This window comes from Heterodontus francisci, chromosome 10 (genome assembly GCF_036365525.1).
Source record: "Heterodontus francisci isolate sHetFra1 chromosome 10, sHetFra1.hap1, whole genome shotgun sequence".
Taxonomy (NCBI): domain Eukaryota; kingdom Metazoa; phylum Chordata; class Chondrichthyes; order Heterodontiformes; family Heterodontidae; genus Heterodontus; species Heterodontus francisci.
The window spans coordinates 105,333,037-105,358,266 of NC_090380.1; the positions used below are offsets into that span (position 1 = coordinate 105,333,037).

The 25,230-nt window shown below is 44.6% G+C and overlaps 1 protein-coding gene across 1 annotated transcript in view; it reads left to right on the forward strand.

Moving 5' to 3' along the window:
• Nucleotides 1-25,230, forward strand: part of umodl1 (uromodulin-like 1) — a 122,095-nt gene that overhangs the window by 90,281 nt on the left and 6,584 nt on the right. Inside the window, exons 23-28 of the mRNA XM_068040011.1 lie at nt 5,349-5,489; nt 11,453-11,682; nt 12,483-12,625; nt 15,730-15,960; nt 16,767-16,926; nt 21,618-21,708. Coding sequence (XP_067896112.1) covers nt 5,349-5,489; nt 11,453-11,682; nt 12,483-12,625; nt 15,730-15,960; nt 16,767-16,926; nt 21,618-21,708 — 996 coding nt within the window. The remainder of the gene's footprint in view (nt 1-5,348; nt 5,490-11,452; nt 11,683-12,482; nt 12,626-15,729; nt 15,961-16,766; nt 16,927-21,617; nt 21,709-25,230) is intronic.

The window sequence follows — 25,230 nt, forward strand, 5'->3', positions numbered from 1 at the left end:
TCCTATCTAACCTATCAATGTCCCTCATAATTTTGTATACCTCAGTCATGTCCCCCTCAGCCTTCTCTGCTCTAAGGAAAACAACCCTAGCCTATCCAGTCTCTCTTCATAGCTGAAATGCTACAGCTCAGGCAACATTCTGGTGAATCTCCTCTGCACTACTCCAGCTGTGGCCTAACTAGCATTTTATACAGCATCATCATAACCTCCCTGCTCTTATATTCTATACCTCGGCTAATAAAGGCAAGCATCCCATATGCTTTCCTAACCACCTTATCTACCTGTGCTGCTGCCTTCAATGATCTGTGAACAAGTACACCAAGGTCCCTCTGACCCTCTGTACTTCCTAGGGTCCTACCATCCATTGTATATTCCCTTGCCTTGTTAGTCCTCCCAAAATGCATCACCTAACATTTCTCAGGATTAAATTCAAAGATAGATTCATTTCTGTTGCGAACATTGTTTACACAGAATGAATGTTGAATTTTGCCTATGTAAGAGTCATTATACTTCAAAAGTAATTCAGTGTCGGAAGTGCTTTGAGATTTTACAATGCGATAATAAGGTGACATGCAGAAACATGTTTTTACACAGAGAGTTGTTGTGATCTGCAATGCACTGCCTGAAAGGGTGGTGGAAGGATGTTTGATAGTAACAGTCAAAAGAGAATTGGAAAAGTACTTGAATGAAACAAATTTCTGGGACAGGACAGGGGTGTGGGATTAGTTGTGTTAGCGGGAATGAATCTAGAAGAATCACTCGACACTCAGGTCTGCTCCAATGTCAAACAGTTTATTTAGTTACGCCGGCGGGGAGCAGGTCACTGGGCTGTCCAGATGCCTCTCCACTGAACCAAGGAAAATCATCCATACTTATACATTTTCAAACAGTTACTCAGCCCATCCCAGGCGGACATGGTCCAATCACAACGATTATCGATTATATACATCGATTATTTTCTTTTTTGTTCTTTTGGGCCTCCTTATCTCGAGAGACAATGGATACGCGCCTGGAGGTGGTCAGTGGTTTGTGAAGCAGCGCCTGGAGTGGCTATAAAGGCCAATTCTAGAGTGACAGGCTCTTCCACAGGTGCTGCAGAGAAATTTGTTTGTCGGGGCAGTTACACAGTTGGCTCTCCCCTTGCGCCTCTCTTTTTTCCTGCCAACTACTAAGTCTCTTCGACTCGCCACATTTTAGCCCTGTCTTTATGGCTGCCCGCCAGCTCTGGCGAACGCTGGCAACTGACTCCCACGACTTGTGATCAATGTCACAGGATTTCATGTCACGTTTGCAGACGTCTTTAAAGCGGAGACATGGATGGCCGGTGGGTCTGATACCAGTGGCGAGCTCGCTGTACAATGTGTCTTTGGGGATCCTGCCATCTTCCATGCGGCTCACATGGCCAAGCCATCTCAAGCGCCGCTGACTCAGTAGTGTGGACAAGCTGGGGATGTTGGCCGCCTCGAGGACTTCTGTGTTGGAGATACGGTCCTGCCACCTGATGCCAAGTATTCTCCGGAGGCAGCGAAGATGGAATGAATTGAGACGTCGTGCTTGGCTGACATATGTTGTCCAGGCCTCGCTGCCATAGAGCAAGGTACTGAGGACACGGGCTTGATACACTCAGACTTTTGTGTTCCGTGTCAGTGCGCCATTTTCCCACACTCTCTTGGTCAGTCTGGACATAGCAGTGGAAGCCTTTCCCATGCGCTTGTTGATTTCTGCATCGAGAGACAGGTTGCTGGTGATAGTTGAGCCTAGGTAGGTGAACTCTTGAACCACTTTCAGAGCGTGGTCGCCAATATTGATGGATGGAGCATTTCTGATGTCCTGCCCCATGATGTTCGTTTTCTTGAGGCTGATGGTTAGGCCAAATTCATTGCAGGCAGCCGCAAACCTGTTGATGAGACTCTGCAGGCACTCTTCAATGTGAGATGTTAAAGCTGCATCGTCAGCAAAGAGGAGTTCCCTGATGAGGACTTTCCGTACTTTGGACTTCGCTCTTAGACGGGCAAGGTTGAACAACCTGCCATTTGATCTCGTGTGGAGGAAAATTCTTTCTTCAGAGAACTTGAACGCATGTGAAAGCAGCAGGGAGAAGAAAATCCCAAAAAGTGTGGGTGCGAGAACACAGCCCTGTTTCACGCCACTCAGGATAGGAAAGGGCTCTGATGAGGAGCCACCATGTTGAATTGTGCCTTTCATATTGTCATGGAATGAGGTGATGATACTTAGTAGCTTTGGTGGGCATCCGATCTTTTCTAGTAGTCTGAAGAGACCACGTCTGCTGACGAGGTCAAAGGCTTTGGTGAGATCAATGAAAGCAACTTAGAGGGGCATCTGTTGTTCACGGCATTTCTCCTGTATCTGACGAAGGGAAAACAGCATGTCAACGGTAGATCTCTCTGCACGAAAGCCACACTGTGCCTCAGGGTAGATGCGCTCGGCCAGCTTCTGGAGCCTGTTCAGAGCAACTCGAGCAAAGACTTTCCCCACTATGCTGAGCAGGGAGATTCCACGGTAGTTGTTGCAGTCACCGCGGTCACCTTTGTTTTTATATAGGGTGATGATATTGGCATCGCGCATGTCCTGGGGTACTGCTCCCTCGTCCCAGCACAGGCATAGCAGTTCATGTAGTGCTGAGAGTATAGCAGGCTTGGCACTCTTGATTATTTCAGGGGTAATGCTGTCCTTCCCAGGGACTTTTCCGCTGGCTAGAGAATCAATGGCATCACTGAGTTCCGATTTGGTTGGCTGTATGTCCAGCTCATCCATGACTGGTAGAAGCTGGGCTGCATTGAGGGCAGTCTCAGTGACAGCATTCTCCCTGGAGTACAGTTCTAGGTAGTGCTGAACCCAGCGGTCCATTTGTTTGTGTTGGGCAGTGATTATGTCCCCTGATTTAGATTTGAGTGGGGCGATCTTCTTGATGGTTGGCCCAAGAGCTCTCTTCATGCCATCATACATTCCTCTGATGTTTCCGGTGTCTGAGGTCAGCTGAATATGACTGCATAGGTGTTGCCAGTAGTCATTTGCGCAGTGCCTGGCTGTTCTTTGTGCAGTGCTTCTGGCTGCTTTAAGTGCTGCGGATGTTAAATCGCTGGGGGCTTTCTTGTAGTTCAACAATGCAATGCGCTTAGCGGCTATGACAGGTTCCAGCTCTTCATTATGAGATTGAAACCAGTCTGCATTTCTCTTCGTACTTTTGCCGCAGGTGTTCAAAGCTGACTCATAGATGGCGTCTCTGATGTGGGCCCACTTGGTCTCAGCATCCCCTGTGGGAGTGTTTTGAAGGGCTGTTACAAGTGAATTTAGAAATTTTTGTAACAGCTGTGGGTGAGAAATTCTGCTTGTGTTGATGCGTGGGCGGCCCTTCTGCTTGGAATGATGCAACTTCTTTGGTCTGAGTCTAACCTTGCTGCACACCAGGGAGTGGTCGGTGTCGCAGTCTGCACTGTGGAAGCTGCGTGTGATTTGAACACTGTTTAAGGCGGCTCGCCTTGTGCCGATGAGGTCTTGCTGGTGCCAACGACGTGATCTTGGGTGCCTCCATGAAACCTGGTGACAGGGTTTAGTGTGAAAGAACGAGTTGGTGATGCAGAGGTTATGATAGGTACACAACTCAAGTAGTCGCTACCCGTTCTGATTCATCCTTCCAACGCCATAGCGCCCAAGGCAGGAGGGCCATGAGTCATGGTCGGCCCCAACCCTGGCATTAAAGTCACCCAGCAGGAATAGGTGTTTGGTGTTGGGGATGCTGCTAATGATATTATGGAGTTGCTCGTAGAACTGGTCTTTAGCTTCAGGTGGGGAGCAGAGCGTTGGAGCATAGATGCTAAGTAGGTGTACTGGACCAGAGGTGGTGAGCAGTCGGATGGACAGTATGCATTCCGAGCCATTTGAGGGAGGCTCTATCATGCTGAGCAAGGAGTTTCTGATGGCGAAGCCCACTCCATGCTGTCTTGGTTCTTCAGGATCCCTGCCCTGCCAGAAGAAGGTGTAGTCTTGCTCTGCTAGAGATCCACTCACCAGGAGGCGAGTCTCCTGAAGTGCTGCAATGTCTACATTGAGTCTACTGAGCTCGTTGTTAATGATGGCGGTCTTCCGAGAGTCGTTGATTTGTGTAAGGTCTTCCGACAGGCCAGGACACATAGTTCTGACGTTCCAGCTTGCAAAGCGAAGGGCTGGTACCTTCTTTCCTTTTTTCGTGTTGTTTGGTGCGGTGGATCAGTCCACCTTTCGGGCAATGACCCTGAGCTCCAAGCACCCATTGAAGCAGGTAGACTGTGGCGGGACAGAACCTTATTGACCGGTTAGAGCCAATAGAAGCGGTTACTAGACATAAAGGGGCTGCATGACCGGCCCATACACAGATAGGGGATTGCTCATGATGTTTTCCATACCCCCTTATCTTCACCTCGTTACAATTGTTAGCACCTTTGTCAGCGTCTGCTTTTCATTTTAATTAGCCTTTTGTTTGAGATTGGATTACTCAGCTCCTGTGGAATGTGGTCAAGTTAACTGAGCCCCATGGTGCTTTGCAACCTCCTCACTGTTCACTAATATTATATGTTACTGGTTACTCAAATAATATTTAAACATTATGATATTTACGGCAGGTGCCTCTGCGCTTGGGAATACCCTACAATAGTTGGATAGGTCTACCAAAGAGCTGGCAAAGGCACACTCTGAGCTGTTTCATTCTACAATGAGCGGCTATATAAATGCAGGTTTTAAAAAATGATCTAACTTACCAATAGCAGTAAAGAAGTCGCACTGTAGGCTTCCAGGTAATGTCCATTTCTCCGTCAATGGTGGTAATACTCAATCTTTGAGAATGTGTCTGACTGGGTTGATGGGTACCAATGAAACAAGTTAAATCAAATCATCCCTAGGTTTTCCAGGGATGAAGACCATCCTCTGTGTGAGTAACTAGACAGGTAGATCTGCCTGTAGGCCTCTAGCACAATGCAGCTGAGGCAGTTCCTCAGAGGTTTAGAGACCCCTTTATATTTCTCCTCCTCCTCCTCCTTCCATGGGGGAATGCCCTTGCCCTGCTCTCAGAACCTCATCTCAGCTGCAAAGGTGAAGATTGGATGTTGTCACCTTGGGGATATTTGGTAGGAATTCACTGTTCAGCTGCCTCAGGGAAAAGCTTAATTTCAGCACATGCATTTCCCTAGTGCCTGCAGCAAAGTCTTTTGAGCAAAGTATGCAGCAGTAACTCCTAGGGTTATAGGATATCTTTTTATTATTGCTATATAGGCACAGCGGGAGAATCAATGGTGAATCATGGTAGGTCACCCAAACTATTGTCTCTTCATTTTCCTTTCATCTCTTGACCACAGATTATAACGAGTGCGCCTCACTTGAAGACAATGACTGCTCACTCAATGCAAAGTGTATCAACACGGAGGGGTCTTACACCTGTAGCTGCTCTGACAGTTTTGTGGATGTAAACCCGGCTCGACCTGGCAGAAATTGCAGAGGTAAAACCTGGGTTCCGGATTTTTTTACTATTTAACTATTTTTAATGCAGTTCAATTTCATTTGTTCGGATCATTTGTGGCTGCCTTCGTATTTTCAAACATCTCTTTCGGGTAGGAACATAGGAACAGGCATAAGTTGTTCTGCCATTCAGTTAGATCATGCCTGATATGTACCTTAACCCCAATTACCCTCTCTGGTTCCATGTCCTTTAATTCCCTAACCTAATAAAAGTTTGCTAATCTCAGTTTTGAAATTTTCAATTCACCCCTGGCCTCAACAGTTTTTTGGGAAGAAAGTTCCAGATTTTGTGTGAAGCAGCACTTCCTGACATTGCCCCTGTATGACCGAGCTTTAACTTTCAGGTTATACTCCTTGATTTAGACTCTCCCACCAGAGGAAATAATTTCTTTCTAGCTGCCCTATCAAATCCTTAAGGATACTAGTCCTGATCTAGCAAACTTCTTCCAGAGGTCCTCAGCTTTAATCTAACCAGCTGCTGAGGTAACTAGGCAACATCTATCCTCAGTGGGAAAAATCAACCAATAGAATTAACTTTTCTTTTGTATCTGTGGAATAATTATCTCCTTGCTGATTGGTCGATGCTTAACCAAACTCATTCGACCAAAAAATAGTTTTCTTGGCAATTCAGCCAATGTGACTTCCCTCCGCTATTTCCACCGCCCCCCCCCCCCACTACCACTCCAATGCCCCCACCCCCGACTGAACCTCAGTTCCAATCTTCTGCCCTCCAGCAAGGAACGTGTGCAAAGAAGGCCAATAAAGGCCATCAGGTCCATCAGTGCACATTCTGTATGCTAGCTGATACAAACTTATGCATTGCTCTTCCCAATTGATTAGCAGTATTAAACTCCTCCAGAAAATTTATGGAACACTGGGAAATTCCTCCCCGATCCAAAGGCCAAACAAGCAAGCTCTGAGAGGCACACGAATCATCGCTAGCAAAACTTAGTTAACCTGCGGACACCTCCCCTCTCTGCCACCCTCAGTACATCTAATATCCATTTTCTTCTGCAATTTGACAAGCCCCTTGTTTGAGTTGCTTGTAAACACCACTGTGTACTTCTATTACTCCACACCACAGATCATCTCTTTCTGTTGGTGGGTGTGTTGAAGAAGACACCTTTTCTTCAGCATGGCCGATCTCCCTCAGCTGTGAGAGGAGATTGTTGCCATTAGGGTTCCCGTTACACAATGGTACATCCCTGGATTCATCATCAGCAACTCCACGGGAGACCTGTAAGTACTTATTTAAAAAACTGGTTTTCAGATTTCTCTGTCACAGATGTCGGACCATCACACAAGTTAATAGGCTGAATTTTACAGCCCCTCCGACATCAGGGGTCATGGCGCAGGAGTCTGGAAAATGCCTCGGGGAGAGGCGACGCTGGGAAGGCCCGGCCCGGCCCGATATTGATGGCGGAGGCGAGGCCTCGTGGTGGTCCCCTCGCCACTCGGCGACAGGATCAAAATTTACATATTTTAAATAAATTTAAAGGCATTAATAACCTTTCCGCCTCTGCCTTCTGTCCCGCTGTGGTATCGGTGCCGGTGGTCAGCACTCCCACCCCCGGATGGGGAGCCGAGGCAGAACACTGGTGGGGAGGCGGGAGCAAGTAAGTTTTTCAGTGCGGGAGATGGCGGGGGATGGGAAGCAGGGTCAAACTCATCCGATTGGGGTAGGGGATGGTGGGAAAGGGTAGAGTGCATAGTTTATGAACTTTATGGGGGGGGGAAGCTCAGGTGCACAAGGTAAGTATTTCGGGGGGGGTGGGGAGAGAGGGCAAGGAATGATTTATATGGTTATTGAGGGGGGTGGGAGAGAGGCGAGAAACATTTATTTTATTTTTTCAAAGCAATTTTCAATCACTATTTCTTTAAATATTACAATTGAAATGTAGGGTTTGAAGCCTTTTAAAAATTGAGTCAGCGCCTGCACAAAGGCTGATGCCATTGCTGGGGTTGGACAGCCTGCCCCCTGCACGTTATCGGGGTTGGTAGTCCACCCCGGCCATTTAAATGAGCCGCTGCGCTGAATATTGTGGCGGTTCCATGACATGCGGTACGCGCGGGTGGACCGCCATTGTTTACGTCTGCCGCTGATTTCGTCGGGGGAAATGTAAAATCCAGCCCCAATATTTGTAGAACTTTTATAGATGACAAGATCGGAAGTCAGTCTTTTCTAATGTACCAAGAAACTTCTCTAGCAGAAGAAAATATCTTCCTCTCAATTGGAAGAAAGCCAGTCTGACCTCTAATTGACCTGAGTCAATTTGCCCCTAACTGACATAGGAACAGGAGTTGGCCATTTAGCCCCTTGAGTCTACTCTGTCATTCAAAGAGATCATGGGTGATCTGTGACCTAACTCCCTAAGTCAGCAGAGCAATTATGCCTGTGGTTTTCAAGGGAGCACCAGGGCAGAAATTCACTTTGGGCAGAGGTGCAGATTGGGCGATATCACATTGACCGTCTGTTATACATCCCGATCGATATTCAGTCCCATTGAAGCCCAAGACTAATATTACCCTACTAAGCTGTGATAATAGGCCACTGATTGGATGGAAGAGGAGAAAGTTGTGAATGAAGAAAGGGCAAAGGTATTAAGGAAAAATAGAGCAAAGTAGCCACCTTAATCTTAGGAAGATCCAAGCATTTTTAAACCAAGCAACTATTAGAACATTAATGAATCAAGAGCAAGAAATGGCCAGTTGACCCATCAAAGTTCACTGTCCAGTGTCCATATATAATAATTCCATCATAGACTCACTCCCCTCATCTGGTAATCCCCTACCTTCCCTGAAATGTAAAGAGCGTGAATCTGCCTCTGAGCGAGGCCACTGTGCACAATCAAGCAGTCAATTGACATAATACTGAAACATTCCTGGTTAAAAAGGTCCCCTGAAGATAATGGTGTCTTTCATTGTCCACTGTCACACAGGCCATGGTTACATTAATCTATGAACTTCAGTTTTTATTCCCTGTCCCCTGCCCTGAAAAAAAAAAGTCTTCTAATTTTTGGTCATCCTCATCTGAAACCATTGATGCCTAGTTAGATTCATGGAATCATACAACAGAGAAGGAGGCCATTCAGCCCATTGCACCTTAAAGTGCTATCCAATTAGTTGCACTCCGTTCTGCAGCTCTGTAGTTACCAATGTCGCCATCTCTTTATTGCTCATGTTCCCATTCTTCCTGTGGAAGTCTAGGCTAATGATGCTCAGCAGCCTATTTATCCAAAACTAAGCTAAAACAAAAGCAAAATACTGCCAATGTTGAAAATCTGAAATAAAAACAGATAGTGATGGAAATACTCGGCAGGTCAGGCAGCATCTGTTGAGCATCTGATGAAAGGTTATTGACCTGAAACGTTAACTCTGTTTCTCCACAGATGCTGCCTGAACTGCTGAGTATTTCCAACACTTTCTGTTTTTATTTAACAACTGAACTGACCTTGTGCTTCTCTGACATCTGCATATGTGTATATTCCACAAAGGTCTTTGTTCAAGGAAACAGTGGTTTATTCCGCCTCCTTCCTAGCAGAAGCCCTGAGGCCAACTGAGGCGTCTCTCAGCTGAGATGAGCTCAGTGAACACACACAGCCTCTGTGGTATTTTAAAAACAAAATCCAGTTCTGTTAGCCTTAAGAACATAGAACATAGAACAGTACAGCACAGTACAGGTCCTTCGGCCCACGATGTTCTGCCGAACCTTTAACCTACTCTAAGATCAAACTAACTACCTACCCTTCATTCTACTATCATCCATGTACCTATCCAAGAGTCGCTTAAATGTCCCTAATGTATCTGCTTCTACTACCACCGCTGGCAGCACATTCCACGCACCCACCACTCTCTGTGTAAAGAACCTACCTCTGACATCTCCCCGAAACCTTCCTCCAATCACCTTAAAATTATGCCCCCTGGTGATAGCCCTTTCCACCCTGGGAAAAAGTCTCTGACTATCCACTCTATCTATGCCTCTCATCATCTTGTACCCCTCTATCAATTCACCTCTCATCCTTCTTCGCTCCAATGAGAAAAGCCCTAGCTCCCTCAATCTTTCTTCGTAGGACATGCTCTCCAGTCCAGGCAGCATCCTGGTAAATCTCCTCTGCACCCTCTCTAAAGCTTCCACATCCTTCCTATAATGAGGCAACCAGAACTGAACACAATATTCCAAGTGTGATCGAACCAGGGCCTTATAGAGCTGCAGCATAACCTCGCGGCTCTTAAACTCAATCCCCCTGTTAATGAAAGCCAACACACCATACGCCTTCTTAACAACCATATCAACTTGGGTGGCAAGTTGAACGATCTATGGACATGGACCCCAAGATCCCTCTGTTCCTCCACACTACCAAGAATCCTGTCTTTAAGCCTGTATTCCGCATTTATATTCAACCTTCTAAAATGAATCACTTCACACTTTTCCAGGTTGAACTCCATCTGCCACTTCTCAGCCCAGCTCTGCATCCTGTCAATGTCCCGTTGCAACCTACAACAGCCTTCCACACTATCCACAACTCTGAACTTTGAACTTTCCTTGCTGCTCACCTCTGACCTTTTTCCAATACATCATTTGCCTTGAACTCGTACTGTGTGGTATTAGTAGTGATACAATGTTTGGATTAAATTCCTTTGTCCAATATTTTAATTAAGATGTTAACCGTCCATTAAAATAGAGAGCAGAGAATTTCATTCACATCCTTTCATGCATTTGTTACTCGTATAGCAAGTATGCATTCAAGATGAGTGTCTTTTTAAGATAAGTTGAGACAATGCATCATATTTTTGATGGTTTTACTTCATTAACCAGCTCAATCTCATGCAAAACACTGTTCACACTTCTTGACAACTTTTTGTATCTTTATTAGGTTTACTTAAAGAATTGAAGTTATCCCAGCAGTTTTTTTTCACGCTTGTTGTTAGCCATACAATTGAGAAATGATTTGTATTTCTTTTAAGTTCTCTCTGTACCTCTATCAGGAGAATTTTTGGATTTTACACATTTGAATCTATATAAAACCCTAGTAAGACCATAGATAGCGTACTGATGGTAGTTTTGGGCTCCTAACTTTAGGAAAGTTGTTGAGTTAGTAGAGAGGGCACAGCACAGATTCATTAGGATGCTGCCTGGTATGATGTAATAGAAATATAAAGAAAGACTTGATACATTGGGGCTCTTTAGAACAGAGAAGATTAAGGGATGATTTAATGGAGACATTTAAAATTATGAAGGAGTAGGACAAGACTTTTTTTTTATTTATTCATGGGATGTGGGCGTTGCTGGCTAGGCCAGCATTTATTGCCCATCTCTAATTGCTTTTGAGAAGGTGGTGGTGAGCTGCCTTGAACCTCTGCAGTCCATGTGAGGTAGGTACATCAACAGTGCTGTTAGGAAGGGAGTTCCAGGATGTTGACCCAGCGACAGTGAAGGAACGGCGATATAGTTCCAAGTCAGGATGGTGTGTGACTTGGAGGGGAACTTGCAGGTCGTGGTGTTCCCATGCATTTGATGCCCTTGTCCTTCTAGTTGGTCGAGGTTGCGGGTTTGGAAGATAGATACAAAGAGACTGTTTCCAGTGATTGAGAGGTCCAGAACAAGAGGACATTGATATAACATTAAATAGAAGAGATTCAGGACAGAGAGCAGGAGAATTTTTTTATACAGAGCATGTGAAATGCAATGTCAAAGCTTAGCGTTCAAAGCAGAGACATTTAAGAAGGTGCTAGACAGGTGATTGAAAGAAAGGGGAAATAAAAGGATATATGAACAGGGTGGGCACCTAGGATTAGGCCTATTGCTTGTGTGGGGGAATGAGCACTGACACAGTCAGCCTGTTTCAACATAATTCAACTAAGTGTGAGGCTGGTAGGAGAGCAATGTAAATATTTCAGCTGAACTTTCTTGGTCTTCTATGTCAACCTCCAATGTCCACTGCAGAACCTATGGTGGTCAACCCAACAACTGTAGAAGCAGCTTCCCAATCGATCATGATACACTGTAAACTTCATGAGATCTCAGTCATAATGGAACGATCATTCCTGGAAGAGAAGCAGATACCAGTGTCTTCTCTTTACCTGGGGAACTCGCAGTGCAATGGGAGCATTGGTAACTTGACTCATGTTGCCCTCAAGGTCGGGTGGACTGAGTGTGGAACTCAAATATCAAATGTAAGTCCCAAAGATATTTAACTATTAAAAAATGTTGTATTTTTATTTATGCGCTATTTGAAATCTGACTTTCAGATTAAACAACAACCTGTCTTGAATATTTTAATTGGGGCGGTATTGCAATTGACTTTGGCATTCTCAATGTAATGAGAGGAAAGGCATCCACAGTTTCTGCTGCCCCATGACACCTGCAGGAAAGGTGTGGATTAGATTCAGATGGGGTCAGCAATGGGCTCAGCTCTCCCAGAGGCTGTCAATCTTCAGGGAAGTAGACTCTCATTCATGGAGAATGTCCACTTGGCCAAGTTATTGGAGACCATTGTTATCACTGGAGCTGAGTCTCAGCAGGCATTGCTGTCAATGGGAGGGAACAATAAAAGCTTAAAAAAGAATTGTTGGTGGCATGTTATATGTGGCAAACTGAACATGTTTTGCTATTATTATTCTGGCACCAGAACTGAGAGACCTTGCCAGTGTCCTCCTCCAACCCTATCAGCCTCCGAAATCCTTGCATTCCTCCAATTCTGTCCTCTTGCCCAATTTTAATCACTCCACCATTGAAGCTTTGGAATTTCCTTTTTAATACTCTCTGCCTCTCCACTTTTTTCTCCCACTCCTCAAAACACGCCTCTTTGACAACCTGTCCTAATATCTCTTATGTGGGCTTGGTGTCAAATTCTGCTTGATAATGTTCCTATGAAGCACCTTGGAATGTTTGACTATGTTAAAGATGCTATATAAATGCAAGTTATTGTTGTATACGTTGACAGTTACTTGATGGCGACATTTATTCATTCTAGAATGCAACGCACACAGTAGTGAAAACAACACTTCGTAACATTCCTTCCTCCAGTGTAGACTCTGCTGGTGCTAACCTCGAGGTTCCTGTAAATTGTACGTTTGACAACAGCCTCTTGCTCACTGCTGGCTACACTCCAAATGGGTAAGGTTTCCTGTTTCAGTGACGTTTGAGACAGTCAGCGCTTAGCTAGGCCTGTCTGCCAGTATGCATGTCATGAGAATGAAATGGTATCAGGCAGCAATTTTCATCTTTATATTCACGCTAGATCTTTTTGTTAACCTGTGATGGTGAAGGATACTATATACATGAGGGACATTAGTTAAATTCAGAGAGTGATAGAGATAGGGACATGCAGAACTCCAAAGAATTTTGATTTTATGAGAAGTTACTAGATAAATCACATAGAACTTACAACACAGCAGCAGGTCATTCGGCACAACAGGTCAGTGCTGGTGTTCATGCTTCACAAGAACCTCTTTCCACCTTTCTTCATCTCTCCCTATCAACACAAAGTGTTAACTTTTCCTCAGGGATTGATTCGCTCGCTGCTAGAGGGAAATTTGCATGGGACTTTTGTCTACCACCTTGCTGTCACCATGTCTCCAACCCATCCGACTGGGCCAGGGTTCATTACTTATACTGAATGGCTTCTGATGAGATCCCTGCCATCAAAAATGAGCCTGCCATTCTGGCTAAGGAAATGAGTTAAGGCCGAGAAAGGGTAAGCGATTGATAGCAGATGAAAGGGAGCAGCGCCCTTTAGTAGTGCCCTTTCCCTCCAAAAGAGCCTTCGATGCACGTTCGGCTGCTGCCCCAGAGTCTCCCAGTGGTTGTGGGGTCCATGGTAGCTGAGGAGTAAGGCTGGTATTTCAGCTGTCTTCCCAGCCTTGTTATTTACATGTGGTGGAGTGGATAGTGAAGGGACGGCAGGGGGTGGATGGGTGGAGGGTTGCCAACTTCCTGGTTGGGGTTGGACAGGAAAGTTCTTGATGATGATACCATGGCTGGGGACATAGTGATAGGTCTTTCATTTCCCATCATTTTCTGCCTCAATACTGTTGCAATTTGGACAGTTGATAGTGGAGGGAAATCAATAGATTTTTTGAAAATTGAAATGAACGTAAGAGATTTGACATTTAAGTAATTTCTTTACATCCACGGTTGTTTGCTCTTTCTGTTAATACCTGTACCAATAAACATTTGGCTGCGTTTGATTACAATGCAACCACTAGGTGGCGCAGTACTTGCACATGCGACATTTTGGCAGCTGCCAGTAGCAAAGATGGTGCTGCTCAATATATCACAAAAACGAAAACAAATGAAACCAAAATGGCCACTTCTGGTCCCCATTCCTGCTCCCAGCAACGGGTTGTTTAATGAATTTTATTGACGATTATTTCAGGACACAAACCCGAATTTTAAACCAGCGAGCATCTTAAAAAGAGATTTCTACCATTTTGGAAATTGGAACAGATAAATCTTGGGAGCTCGTGTTCAGCATGAACACCGGCAGAGAGCTGTTTCTGTGTTGTAATAAGAGCCAAATCAACAACTTGATCCAGCATTAGTTCAGTGAGCTTTGTGTTTAGACCTGAGCTCCAGGATAGTTGCATGTGCGGGATTGTGTGTGCATTACAACAGAATCCGTGGCCTCGCCCCTTCTTCCCCCACGGCCATTTGCTCCCCGCTCCCTCCCGCTCGCAGTCCCCCTCCCTTCCTCTGCCTATCTTGCAACTCTCTCTCTCTTCCCCCATGTGGGGAAAAAAGACTGCGATCGCGGGAGGAAGCGGGGACCAGTAGCGTGAAGGAGCCGAGTGTTGGGAGTGACAAGCGACGAATGACTAATTCGTGTGCTTGCGCCCGTTAGTCGTGTTCGCGTGGCAAGCTGGGTGCTGACGTAGGATGCGCATGCGCAGCACCATTCCGGCAGCAAACGTCTGTTCTGCACATGTGCGAAACTGGGAGTGCTCTGATGATGTCGGCAGTGGTGGGGGGGGGAGGGAGTGGGGTGGGGGGGGGCTGCGATGTCAGGTGTCACTTTGTAAACATTTTAGGTTGATTAATGCTACAATGAGTGTGATTCACACTGGACATACTCCTGTTTCCCAGCACAGTAAGTGGCTTAAATTTAAAACCTCAAATGCCACTGCTCAACTACAGGAATGATGTTATCACTTTTCGATCTCCAAGCCTTGTGAGTCACAGAGCCCAAAATATGCCTCTGTCCACTTACCTCATAACTTTCAGCATTCGCCCTACTCTTGCTTTCATGCTGACATGCTGTTCAGTCTTCAGTGACTGGTGCCTGTGGCTGGTGACAGTCGTAGACGTTACAAAGTTACAGGGCAGGTATGAATCTGGGAGAACTATTCACTCCATCTGTGCTCATCCATGCAGTAAAAGGTACCTGGACATGCACCTGAAACGCTGTAACCTGCAAGGCTACGGACCAGGTGCTGGAAGGTGGGATTAGAATGGGCAGCTAGTTTTTTTTGGCCAGCATGGCCACGATGAGCTGAATGTCCTCCTTCTGTTTCGTAATCTTTCTATGGGTGTAACCCTGCTACCAGTTCATTCAACATCCATGTATGTTTTAAATGTCTCCAAGTGTTTTGCCTCCAGCACCCCACCCAGAACTCTATTCCACAAGTTACAGCACAGAAATAGATCACTTGGCCCAATTAGTCCATGTTGGTGTTTATCTGCCACATGAGAATAGAATTAACCCCATGTTCTCACCAGGTTCCCATATCCCTTCATCCCCCATTCCTTCAACCACCTATCAAACTTATTCTTCAATGTAATAGTCGCTGCTTCAGTCACTAACTCTGATAGTGCATTCCATGGCTTCACATCCATCTGTGTAAAAACCTTTCTCCTGCTCTCTGTCCTTTTAAAGATTACTTTACAAGTAATCTTACAAGTCTAAAAATAAAGTAGTAATCTCTTACATCTTACATCATTGTCCCCTCACTCGAGATCCTTCAACTACTTGAAACAGCCTGCCTCTATCTACCATCTCACACCCATTCATAATTTTAAATATCTCTGACAAAGCACTTGTACAAAAAACTTCCTGAATTGGGGTTAAGTTTGCCTTTTTTTGCCAGTTTGAACCAGTGCCCTCTTGTGCTACTGGCTCTGTTTATTTTCTATTTGTGTCTCCACAAAATAAAACGTTTGCTGATAAAATGTTATCTTATGCAGTAGGAGTTCAGATTCTAAGTCAACTATTTTGTTTCAAGGACGAATAGGATTGGCCTAGAAGGAACTGGAAACTACGTGGCCAGCATTGAGACATTCAGCGGAAGCCAGGCCCTATCAGAAGAGCCTGTTTTAACACCTGAAGATGAAGTGTCCATTCAAGTATCAATTGAAACATCAGATAGCAGAGCCAAGCTGATCCTTGCAGAGTGCTGGGCAACGCCAAACAACAATTCAACCAGCAATGCTTCATACACTATAATCAAAAGCGGGTAAGGGATGGATGACCAAGGATATATGAAGGATGGAGTGTGATACCAATATGGGACTCAAATTCATTCATGAAGTCCAATTTTGCACATGAACTATGAAGGTCATCCCCATAAATCTGGGGTTATCCCTTTGGTTTAATTGATATTTGATTTGGTGCTGTACTAAAATGTAAGTTTTTATTGACCTTCTTTCCTGATGTTTCTATTTTCTCCCCTTTTCTGCCTCCTCCTCATCCTCCTCTGGCCTAAATGTATTGACTTTCACTGGGTACCATTGAATGGGCAAACAACTGTCCTTCAGTTCCTTGCCCAAGTGGCCATTCCCCATACTTGTACAGTCATTGTTGGTAGATTGTTCTATCGTGGGGGAGGAGGGAATACCACAGCTAAGTGAGATCCTGTCCTCACCAAATGTCCACTCATGCCCACTGTTCAGGAGTCACAGGGAGGAGGAGTGGAAGCTCTGTTTTTCCTTTCCCTCTCTCTAGCATAGCCTGATACAGTACCCATATTGCCACTGGGACAATCAAATCAGCATAGACCAGGGTTTGTACTTGTGACTTTCCTGGTCTAATTGACTCAGGTCTACAATGGGCAGTGCATTCCCCAATAGAGCTCTCAAGATCCTGCTTCCTCCTTTTACCATTGCAGCACTTGAACCTTGGGATGAAGAAATGAGGTTAATAATAAAACACATTGTAGAGGGAGTTGGAGAAATTCATCACGAGGAATTGGTCCAATATCAGTGACTCTTATTATGTAAATTTTAACCACTTATCTCTTAAGTTCTGTTTACTCTTTTTCAGATGCCCAGTTCCAGAATCACAGACAAGAATATCTGAAAACGGAAACTCCACCAGTGCAAATTTTACTCTGAAAGTATTTTCGTTCATTAACATGCCTTTCGTCTACATACACTGCTGGACTCAGGTCTGCCTGGAAGACAACAGGACTACGTGCCAACCGGTAGGATCAATAATCTTGACTCTGGAGCAGGGTTGCTGAATAGCTTTGTCTCCTTGGATCATTTCATTTCACTCTCAGGTCCTGCAAGCCATGAATGAATGCTTACAATAAAAGACACGGAAGGAATACACAAAACCCCAGTTTCCGCTGCCTCCGTGTTAGGTTAAAAACTAACCATTTAAATTTGCTGCTCCATTTCAGACATGGACTGGTGCCTTGTAGATTGGTTAGCCTGAGCTTGCTGCAGCATAGATCCCATGGCTGCCGTTTTGATATCTCTGATCTCAGACTAGAAAATTGTTCTTTTTCCAGTTAACAAATTATTCCTTTGGGTATTTGGAGGCCAGAAGGTTGTGGGTCAAGCCACAGTCTGGGAATTTGAACACCAAATCTAGGCTGACACTTCAGTCCAGTACTGAGGGATTGCTGCACTGTCAGAGATGTTGTTTGGATGAGGCATTAAAATGAGGCCCCATCTGCCCTCTCAGGTGGATGTAAAGATCCCATGACAATATTTGAAGAGCAGGGAAGTTCTCTATGTCCTGACCAATAGTTATCCTTTAGGCAATATTACTAAATCACTATCTGTTCAATTATCTCATTACTGTTTCTGGGACCATACTGTGTGAAAATTGGAGGCCACACAATAGTTTATTTTTATTCATTCATGGGATGTAGGCGTCTCTGGTAAGGTCAGCATTTATTGCCCCAACCTACTAACCCTACACTGAGTGGATTGATAAGCTATTTCAGAGGGCAGTTAAGAGTCAACCACATTGCTGTGGGTCTGGAGTAACACAAATACCAGACCTGGTAAGGACAGCAGGTTTCCTTCCCTAAAGGGGATCAGTTAACCAGATTGGGTTTTTACAACAATCTGGTAATTATATGGTCACCATTACTAATACTTTTTTTTTAAATTCCAGATTTATTTATCAACTGATTTTAAATTTCCCAGCTACCTTAATGGGATTTGAACATTGGTCATTCATCCAGGTCTCTAGATTACTTGTCCAGTAACATAACTGCTGTCCTACCCTTCCCTAGTGACTACTTCAAAAGTGCTTCATGGCTGTGAATGCTTTGGAGTATGAAAGGTGCTATATAAATGCAATTTATTTCTTATTTCTTCATGTGGAGATTTTCACACTGCAGGACTGGCTCTACACAAGATATTAAATGTTCTCTGCTTGTATGTCACATGTACCACGGAGATAGAAAGAAAGACAAACCTTAGATTTGGCTTTGATGAAATGTAGCGATTCTGTGGCTTTGTGGCTTTCCTACCTTGTAAAAGAAATTGTTGACTGGGCATTTAGTCAGGTGAGGCAGAACACACATCCGGTCATGTGTCTCATGATGTTGTTAGATAGGGGTTACAGGATATTGACCCAGCAATGAGGAAGAAACAGCAATAGTGCCCAAGTTGGTTTGCTGTGTGACTTGGAGGGGATCTTGGGTACTGCTGCTGCACTTGTCCTTCTAGGTGGTGGAAGCCAAGGGTTTGGAAGGTGCTGTCAAAGAAGCTTTGATGTTACACTGATGTACACCCTGTCTACATCCAGAACTGCAATCGTTGGCACCTTGGGCAAATCTAGAATTCTTGTGGAGAGGGCAGGCTATCCATCCCCGGCAATGGTGTCAGCTGCCTGTGCGCAAGTGCTGGTGCCATTTTTAAATGACAGCCAGCCCTGCTGCCCAATTTAAATTTTTAAAGTCCTACCCACCAAAAATTAAATAAATAAATTTCTAACGCCCCTTTCCCACCCCTCAATAGCAATTACTACAACTATTTGCCCTTTCCCCCAACAAAACACTTCCCTTTTACATCTGACCTTCCCCCCCCCCCCACAAACTGCAGAAAGTTTAAAGTTCAATCCTGCCCACCATCCCCTCCACCCATTACATAAATTTGACTCCGTTCCCCTCCCCCCGCCGCACTGACAAAACTTACCTCCTCCCCCTCCCCACCAGTGTGGCGCCGCGTTTCCCTGGACGGGGATCTGATGGCGCGGGAGTACCAGCCGCTGCGCCAAAGATCGCAGCGGGCCCTCATGATCGCAAATTTATTAATTTAATTCATTTGGATACTTAAATTGCGGTTCCGTTGCCCTGTGGTGGGGTGGGGTGGGGGTGGTCACGGAGCCTTGCCACCACCAGGAGGATTGGGCCGGGCCCTCCCGGTGGCAAGACCCATGGCGGACCATCTTCAGGCCCCCTCCGCCATGGAACCCGACACCTGGGGGAGAACAAAATTCAGCCCAACGTCTAACTTCAGATGTGATTCTGTGATTGAACAGCACTTACCGAACAATTCTGAGTATGCTAGCATTACAGTTATGACCAATTTAAGATTATCAGTTGGGCTTGCAACGTGGCTCAATTCTGCTTTAATTTAGCTACATATCTTCATACGCAAGGATCTGTCCTCTGCAGGTAATAGGAACATATTTAGGCATTATACCTTTTTTGAATTAAACAAAAGGGTGGGGGACAATAGTTCCCTGGTGCTTTCTCCATGGCAATGCCTCGACCAATCAGAGTCAACTTGCCAACCAATCAGCTCTCTTTTCTCCTACAGTATAAATTGTTACTTGGGAGCACCTTGGGAGCCCACGTTCTCCTATGTTGCGCTATTATTGAGTGTTCTCAGGTCAGAATCAGTTGTAGGATGACTTCCAGCAGCTGCTCCAGCCAGAATTCATCTTCACTTTAAGAGCTGCAGGCTGGCTTTAAGTGGTGCTAACTGCTCACAATTTTGGGCTCCCTGCTGAGGCTTGCAGCTGCTCAATAGCATGGTTAGTGCTGACTAAATGCGACAATCATGTTAATTAGCAGGCAGTACAAAGTTGGTGCACTGTCTGCATCAGAAGTAACAGGCGTGGGTCAATATTGCATTGTGCTCCCCGTGTTCATTTTTGGGGGCAACTAAATTTTACCCCCTACAAATTTTAAATTTTAAATTATATGTTCCTGCTGAAAAAAATTGTTTCTTCGGTGAGCTAGTGACTGAAAGAACAATTTTTTTAAAATTGAGAAGAAAAATATGCACTTCTGATTTTTTTGTTCTTTGCTGTCCAAATTTCTCCCTTTCATTCCTGAAGACATGAGTGGCTGAGAATTTGCTGACAAAATTAATGGCATCTTCAATGGCATTCACCATTATGAAGCTGTCCAGTAACTTGTGACAAGGCAGAAATATACTTCAGTAAGATTTTAAGTATGTTTACACCAAGTCCTGTTCCCCTATCACCCCTGTGTTCGCTGACCTACACTAGCTTCCAGTCCAGCAATGCCTTGCTTTTAAAATTCTCATGTTTGTTTTCAAATCCCTCCAGGGCCTTGCCCCTCCCTATCTCTGTAATCTCCTCCAGCCCCACAACCCTCCAAGATACCTGAGTTCCTCCAATTCTGGCCTCTTGTGAGCGCTCAATTTCTATCTGTTCACCATTTATCGCATTCTTTCAGCTACCTGTGTCTGAAATTCTGTATTTTGCTCCCTGAACCTCTCTGCCTCTTTACCTCTCTCTCTTTCTCTCTTTAAGACACTCCTGAAAACCTAAAATAAAAACAGAAAATGCTGGAAATACTCAGCAGGTCTGACAGCATCTGTGGAGAGAGAAACAAAGTTATTGGGCTGAATTTTGTTGTTGCGGTGGGGGGTCTCAATGCTGGGCAGGAAAGCCAGGGGCAACCCCACCTCGGCTGTTTGGGAGACCTCCGACTGCATTTTTCAGTACTCAGGCAATTGACTGCCTGATGCTGGGGCTCCCGTCCCTTTAAAAGCCTCTAAGAGCTGCTGGCCAATCAGAGAGCCAGCAGCTCTTCGGTCTCAGTAGTGCCACCGGAAAGATGGATGCCGACCTCCCTGCAAGGTAAGTGAGGTCGGAGGTCGCCGGGGCCAATCAGGAAGGCGTTGGCAAGGGGTGTGTGGGGGGGGGGGGGTGGTTGGTTGGTGAGGATGGGGTGCTGTTTCCGTAGCGGCCCTTGCCACTGGTGCCCCTCCATGGGTCACAGAGTGCCCAATCAGAAGGACCCCACCCTCACCCCAGCCCACAGGGAAGCTGCCAGGTTTTACTGTGTGGTCTGCCCATGTGACGGGGGCCCACCTGTTGCTGGTAAAATGCCAGCGGCGGTAGGAAGAGGCCCTTAAGTGGCTCTTATTCGGCAGTTAAGAGCCTCGATTGGCTTATGGGTGGGAAGCCTGTCTTCCACCTTCCCCGCCATTGATATAATTCCATGGCAACGGGCACTCCACCCTCCCCCGCTTTCCCTCATCATTTTACATTCCCCCTATCTCCAAGCTCATCCCTGGGGGCGCTGTTCAAACTCAGCCCAACGTTTCAGGTCATTGACCTTTCATCAACCCACTTCTTTGACCAAATTTCTGGTCACCTGTTCTAATATGTCCGTTTGTGACACAGTGTCAAATATTGTTTGATAACGCTTGAGACATTTTACTGTTGAAGTTGTATTGCTTTCCGTAAAAGCTGCCATATTTCTAGTAAGAAGAATTATTCCACTGTGATTTATTTTTGCAATAGACCATGTTGAATGATCCTGTTGCATTATCTTTGCTTTGTTTCCCTAGACCTGGGTATTTGTGGTCATTCTGGGATTGGGAATACAATTTGTTGCTATATCTTATTGCAAAATGATTCTTATTGTTTCATGCTTTTCTGTCTAAACAGTCATGCAGTGGCTCGCTTGCAGTTGAGAATGCTGAAGTTGTTGCAGAAAGAACAGTATCACTTGGGCCTCTGTATCGCAAGTATATCAACGGTGAGTAAAATTTGAACTTTCTTCTGGGTGTGGTGCTGTATTGCCACAATAATTATTTCAGTCAAAGCCATTATGCAAGAAGTATGATGAAGTTGGAGACTGGATTGCAACAACATACCAATTTAACATGGATGAAATGCTCCAAGTCACTTCATTGAAACATAATAAGGCAGAAATTGACACTGAAATATGCAAGATAGAATCTTTGCCATTACCAAGGGATAGTGTGCTCTGATCATCACCAGTGTTTCAACCCAACCCTCCTCGATTGCATTATCCTTGACATGGGTGAACTATCAGAGCAGCCATCAAATGTTATTCCTGGACTCATGCTTTTGCAACAGTGATGTGCTTGGATGGGAACCAGGCCTCTTTTAAATGCTGAATCTTACTGACTCAAGGTACACTCTGCAAATGTAAGACTGGAAACAAACACACCATCCCCCCCTTCCCCCACTACACACACTCCCTCCCCGCATGCATCCACCCCCCTCCAGTGTAATTGGAACAAGATAGTAGAGAGTGGAATATCAGACAGCCACATTCTGCATTCACATGTTGATAGTGCAGACATTAATTACTGGCCTATTATACTTGGCCAGGGAAAATAAATTCTGTTAGTTAAATAAATCTGGAATAAAAAGCTAGTATCAGTAATGGTGATCATGAAACTACTAGATTGCTATAAAAGGCACTGATGCACTGCAGCCTCCTTCAACAGCACCTTCCAAACTAGAAGGACAGGGGCAGCACACGTATGCGATTACTAACGCCTGCAAGTTCCCCTCCAAGCCACACACCATCTTGACTTGGAAATATATCACCGTTCCATCACTGGCGCTGGGTCAAAATCCTGGAACTCCCTTCCTAACAGCACTGTGGGTGTACCCACACCACATGGACTGCAGCAGTTCAAGAAGGCAGCTCACCTTCTCAAGGACAATTATGGATGGACAACAAATGCTTGCCAGCAACACTCATATGCCATGTAAGAATTTAAAAAAAATCTGGTTCACTAATGGCCTTTAAGGAAGAAAATCTGCTTTCCTCACCTGGCCTAACCGACATGTGATTCCAGAACCACAGCAATGTGGTTAACTCTTAGCAGGTTATTTAATCTGAATTGGCCTGGCAAGCCACTCAGTTCAAAACCCTGGACCCCCCTGCCTAATAGCACTGTGGGAGCATTTTCATCACACAGACTGAAGCAGTTCAATAAGGTCATTATCATTACTTTCTCGAGGGCAATTTGGAATAGGCAGCATATGCTGGCCTTTCCAGCTACACCCACATTCCCTGAATAGACAAGATTTTTTTTTATAAGTGAGTGTTTGAAGAAATTTTCAAACAAACCCAGGCCAGATGACAACCTTATTGGCTAACTCATAACCTTGCCCACTTTCCACCTTCTGACACCGTCACAGGAAGTGGCTGATTATCGTAGGCAAGGTACAAAACCGGGCAGTAATTACAAATGGGAGCGTAACTTGCTACAAATATTTTGCAAGATGTCTTTATCTCATATTTAAGATATCACCAGCATCTTTCCCTGCCCTACCTTAAAATAATGCAGGTCACATCCCTTTTAGAATGATTTAAACAGTTCAATACAATTCCACAGAGGAAAGTACTAAAACCTCCCGGAAATAATGGAGAATCAAGGGACTAGTGTAAGTGAAAGTTGCAAGCTATTAATATTAATAAAAAAAATAGTATTAGATAAATCAATGGGGCTTAAAGTAGCTAAATCTCCTGGACCTGATGATTTACATTCCAGAATGTTGAAAGAGGTGGCTGTAGAAATAGTAAATGCATTGGTGGTCATCTTTCAAAATTCTATAGACTCTGGAATAATTCCTGCAGTTTGGAAGGTGGCAATTGTAACCCCACTATTTAAGAAAGGAGGGAGAGTGAAAACAGGGAACTACAGACCTGTTAGTCGAACATCAGTCGTAGGGGAAATGCTTGAATCTACAATCAAGAATGTGACAACAGGACACTTAGAAAATAATGGTAGGATTAGGCAGAGTCAACATGGATTTATGAAAGAGAAATCATATTCAACAAACCTGTTGGAGTTTTTGAGGATGTTACTAGCAGAACAGATAAGGGGGAACTGGTGAATGTGGTATATATAGATTTTCAGAAAGCTTTTGATAAAGGTCCCACACAAGAGGTTAGTAAACAAAATTAGAGCACATGGATTTGGGGGAATATAATGGCATGGATTGAGAACAGGTTAATGGACAGAAAACACAGAGTAGGAATAAATGGGTCATTTTCGGATTGGCAGGCTGTGACTTGTGACTGATCCGCAAGGATCAGTGCTTGGGCTCCAGCTATTCACAACCTATATCAATGATTTGGATGTGGGGATTAAATGTAATATTTCCAAGTTTGCAGATGACACAAACCTAGGTGGAAGTGTGAGTTGTGAGGAGGATGTAAAGACACTTCATGGGGATTTGGAGAGGCTAAGCGAAAATTTGTCAGATGCAATACATTGTGGAGAAATGTGATGTTCTTCACTTTGGTAGGAAAAACAGAAAGACAGAGTATTTCTTAAATGGTGAGAGGCTGGAAGTGTTGAATTTCAAAGGACTTGGGTGTCTTTGTTCATGCGTCACTGAAAGTTAACATGCAGGTACAGCAAACAATTAAGAAGGCAAATAGTATGTTGGCCTTCATTACAAGAGGATTTGAGTATAGGAGTAATGATGTCTTACTGCAATTATATAGAGCCTTGGTGAGACTGTACCTGGAGTATTATGTGCAGTTTTGGTCTCCTTACCTTAGGAAAGATACACTTGCCTTAGAGGGAGTGCAATGAAGGTTCACCAAACCAATTCCTGGGATGGAAGGATTGTCCTGTGAGGAAAGATTAAATAGACAGGTCCTTTATCCTCTGCAGTTTCAAAGAATGAGAAGTGATCTCATTCAAACATACAACATTCTTACAGGGCTCGACAGGGTTGGCAGAGGAAGGATGTTTCCCCTGGCTGGGAAGTCTAGAAGCAGGGGACACAGTCTCAGAATAAGGGGCAGGCCATTTTGGACTGAGATGAGGAGGAATTTCTTCACTCAGAGGGTGGTGAATCTTTGGAATTCTCTGCCCCAGAGGGCTGTGGAGGCTCAGTCGTTGAGTATGTTCAAGACTGAGATCATTAGATTTCTACATATTAAAAACATCAACAGATATGGGGATAGTGCAGGAAAATGTGAAGTGATTTATGACTTTAACCCCTTATAGGGACTAAACCAAATCAAGCGTACATCCCTATAAGTCTCCTTTAATGAAGTTCAAACTAGACAGATTCTTACAGACACTTGTTTGGGTCTGAAGAACAGAACTAGTCTTACCTCAAAGAAAGAAAACTAACAGAAAATATTGCCATCTTTCGGATAACCTATTTAAAAAATAATTCATAAGTCATAAATATCCCAGATATTATAAGGGTCTGGGAAACTCTCTTCAATAAGTGTCTCCCCACTTAAGGAAACACAGAGAGGGGGTTCTTGTAG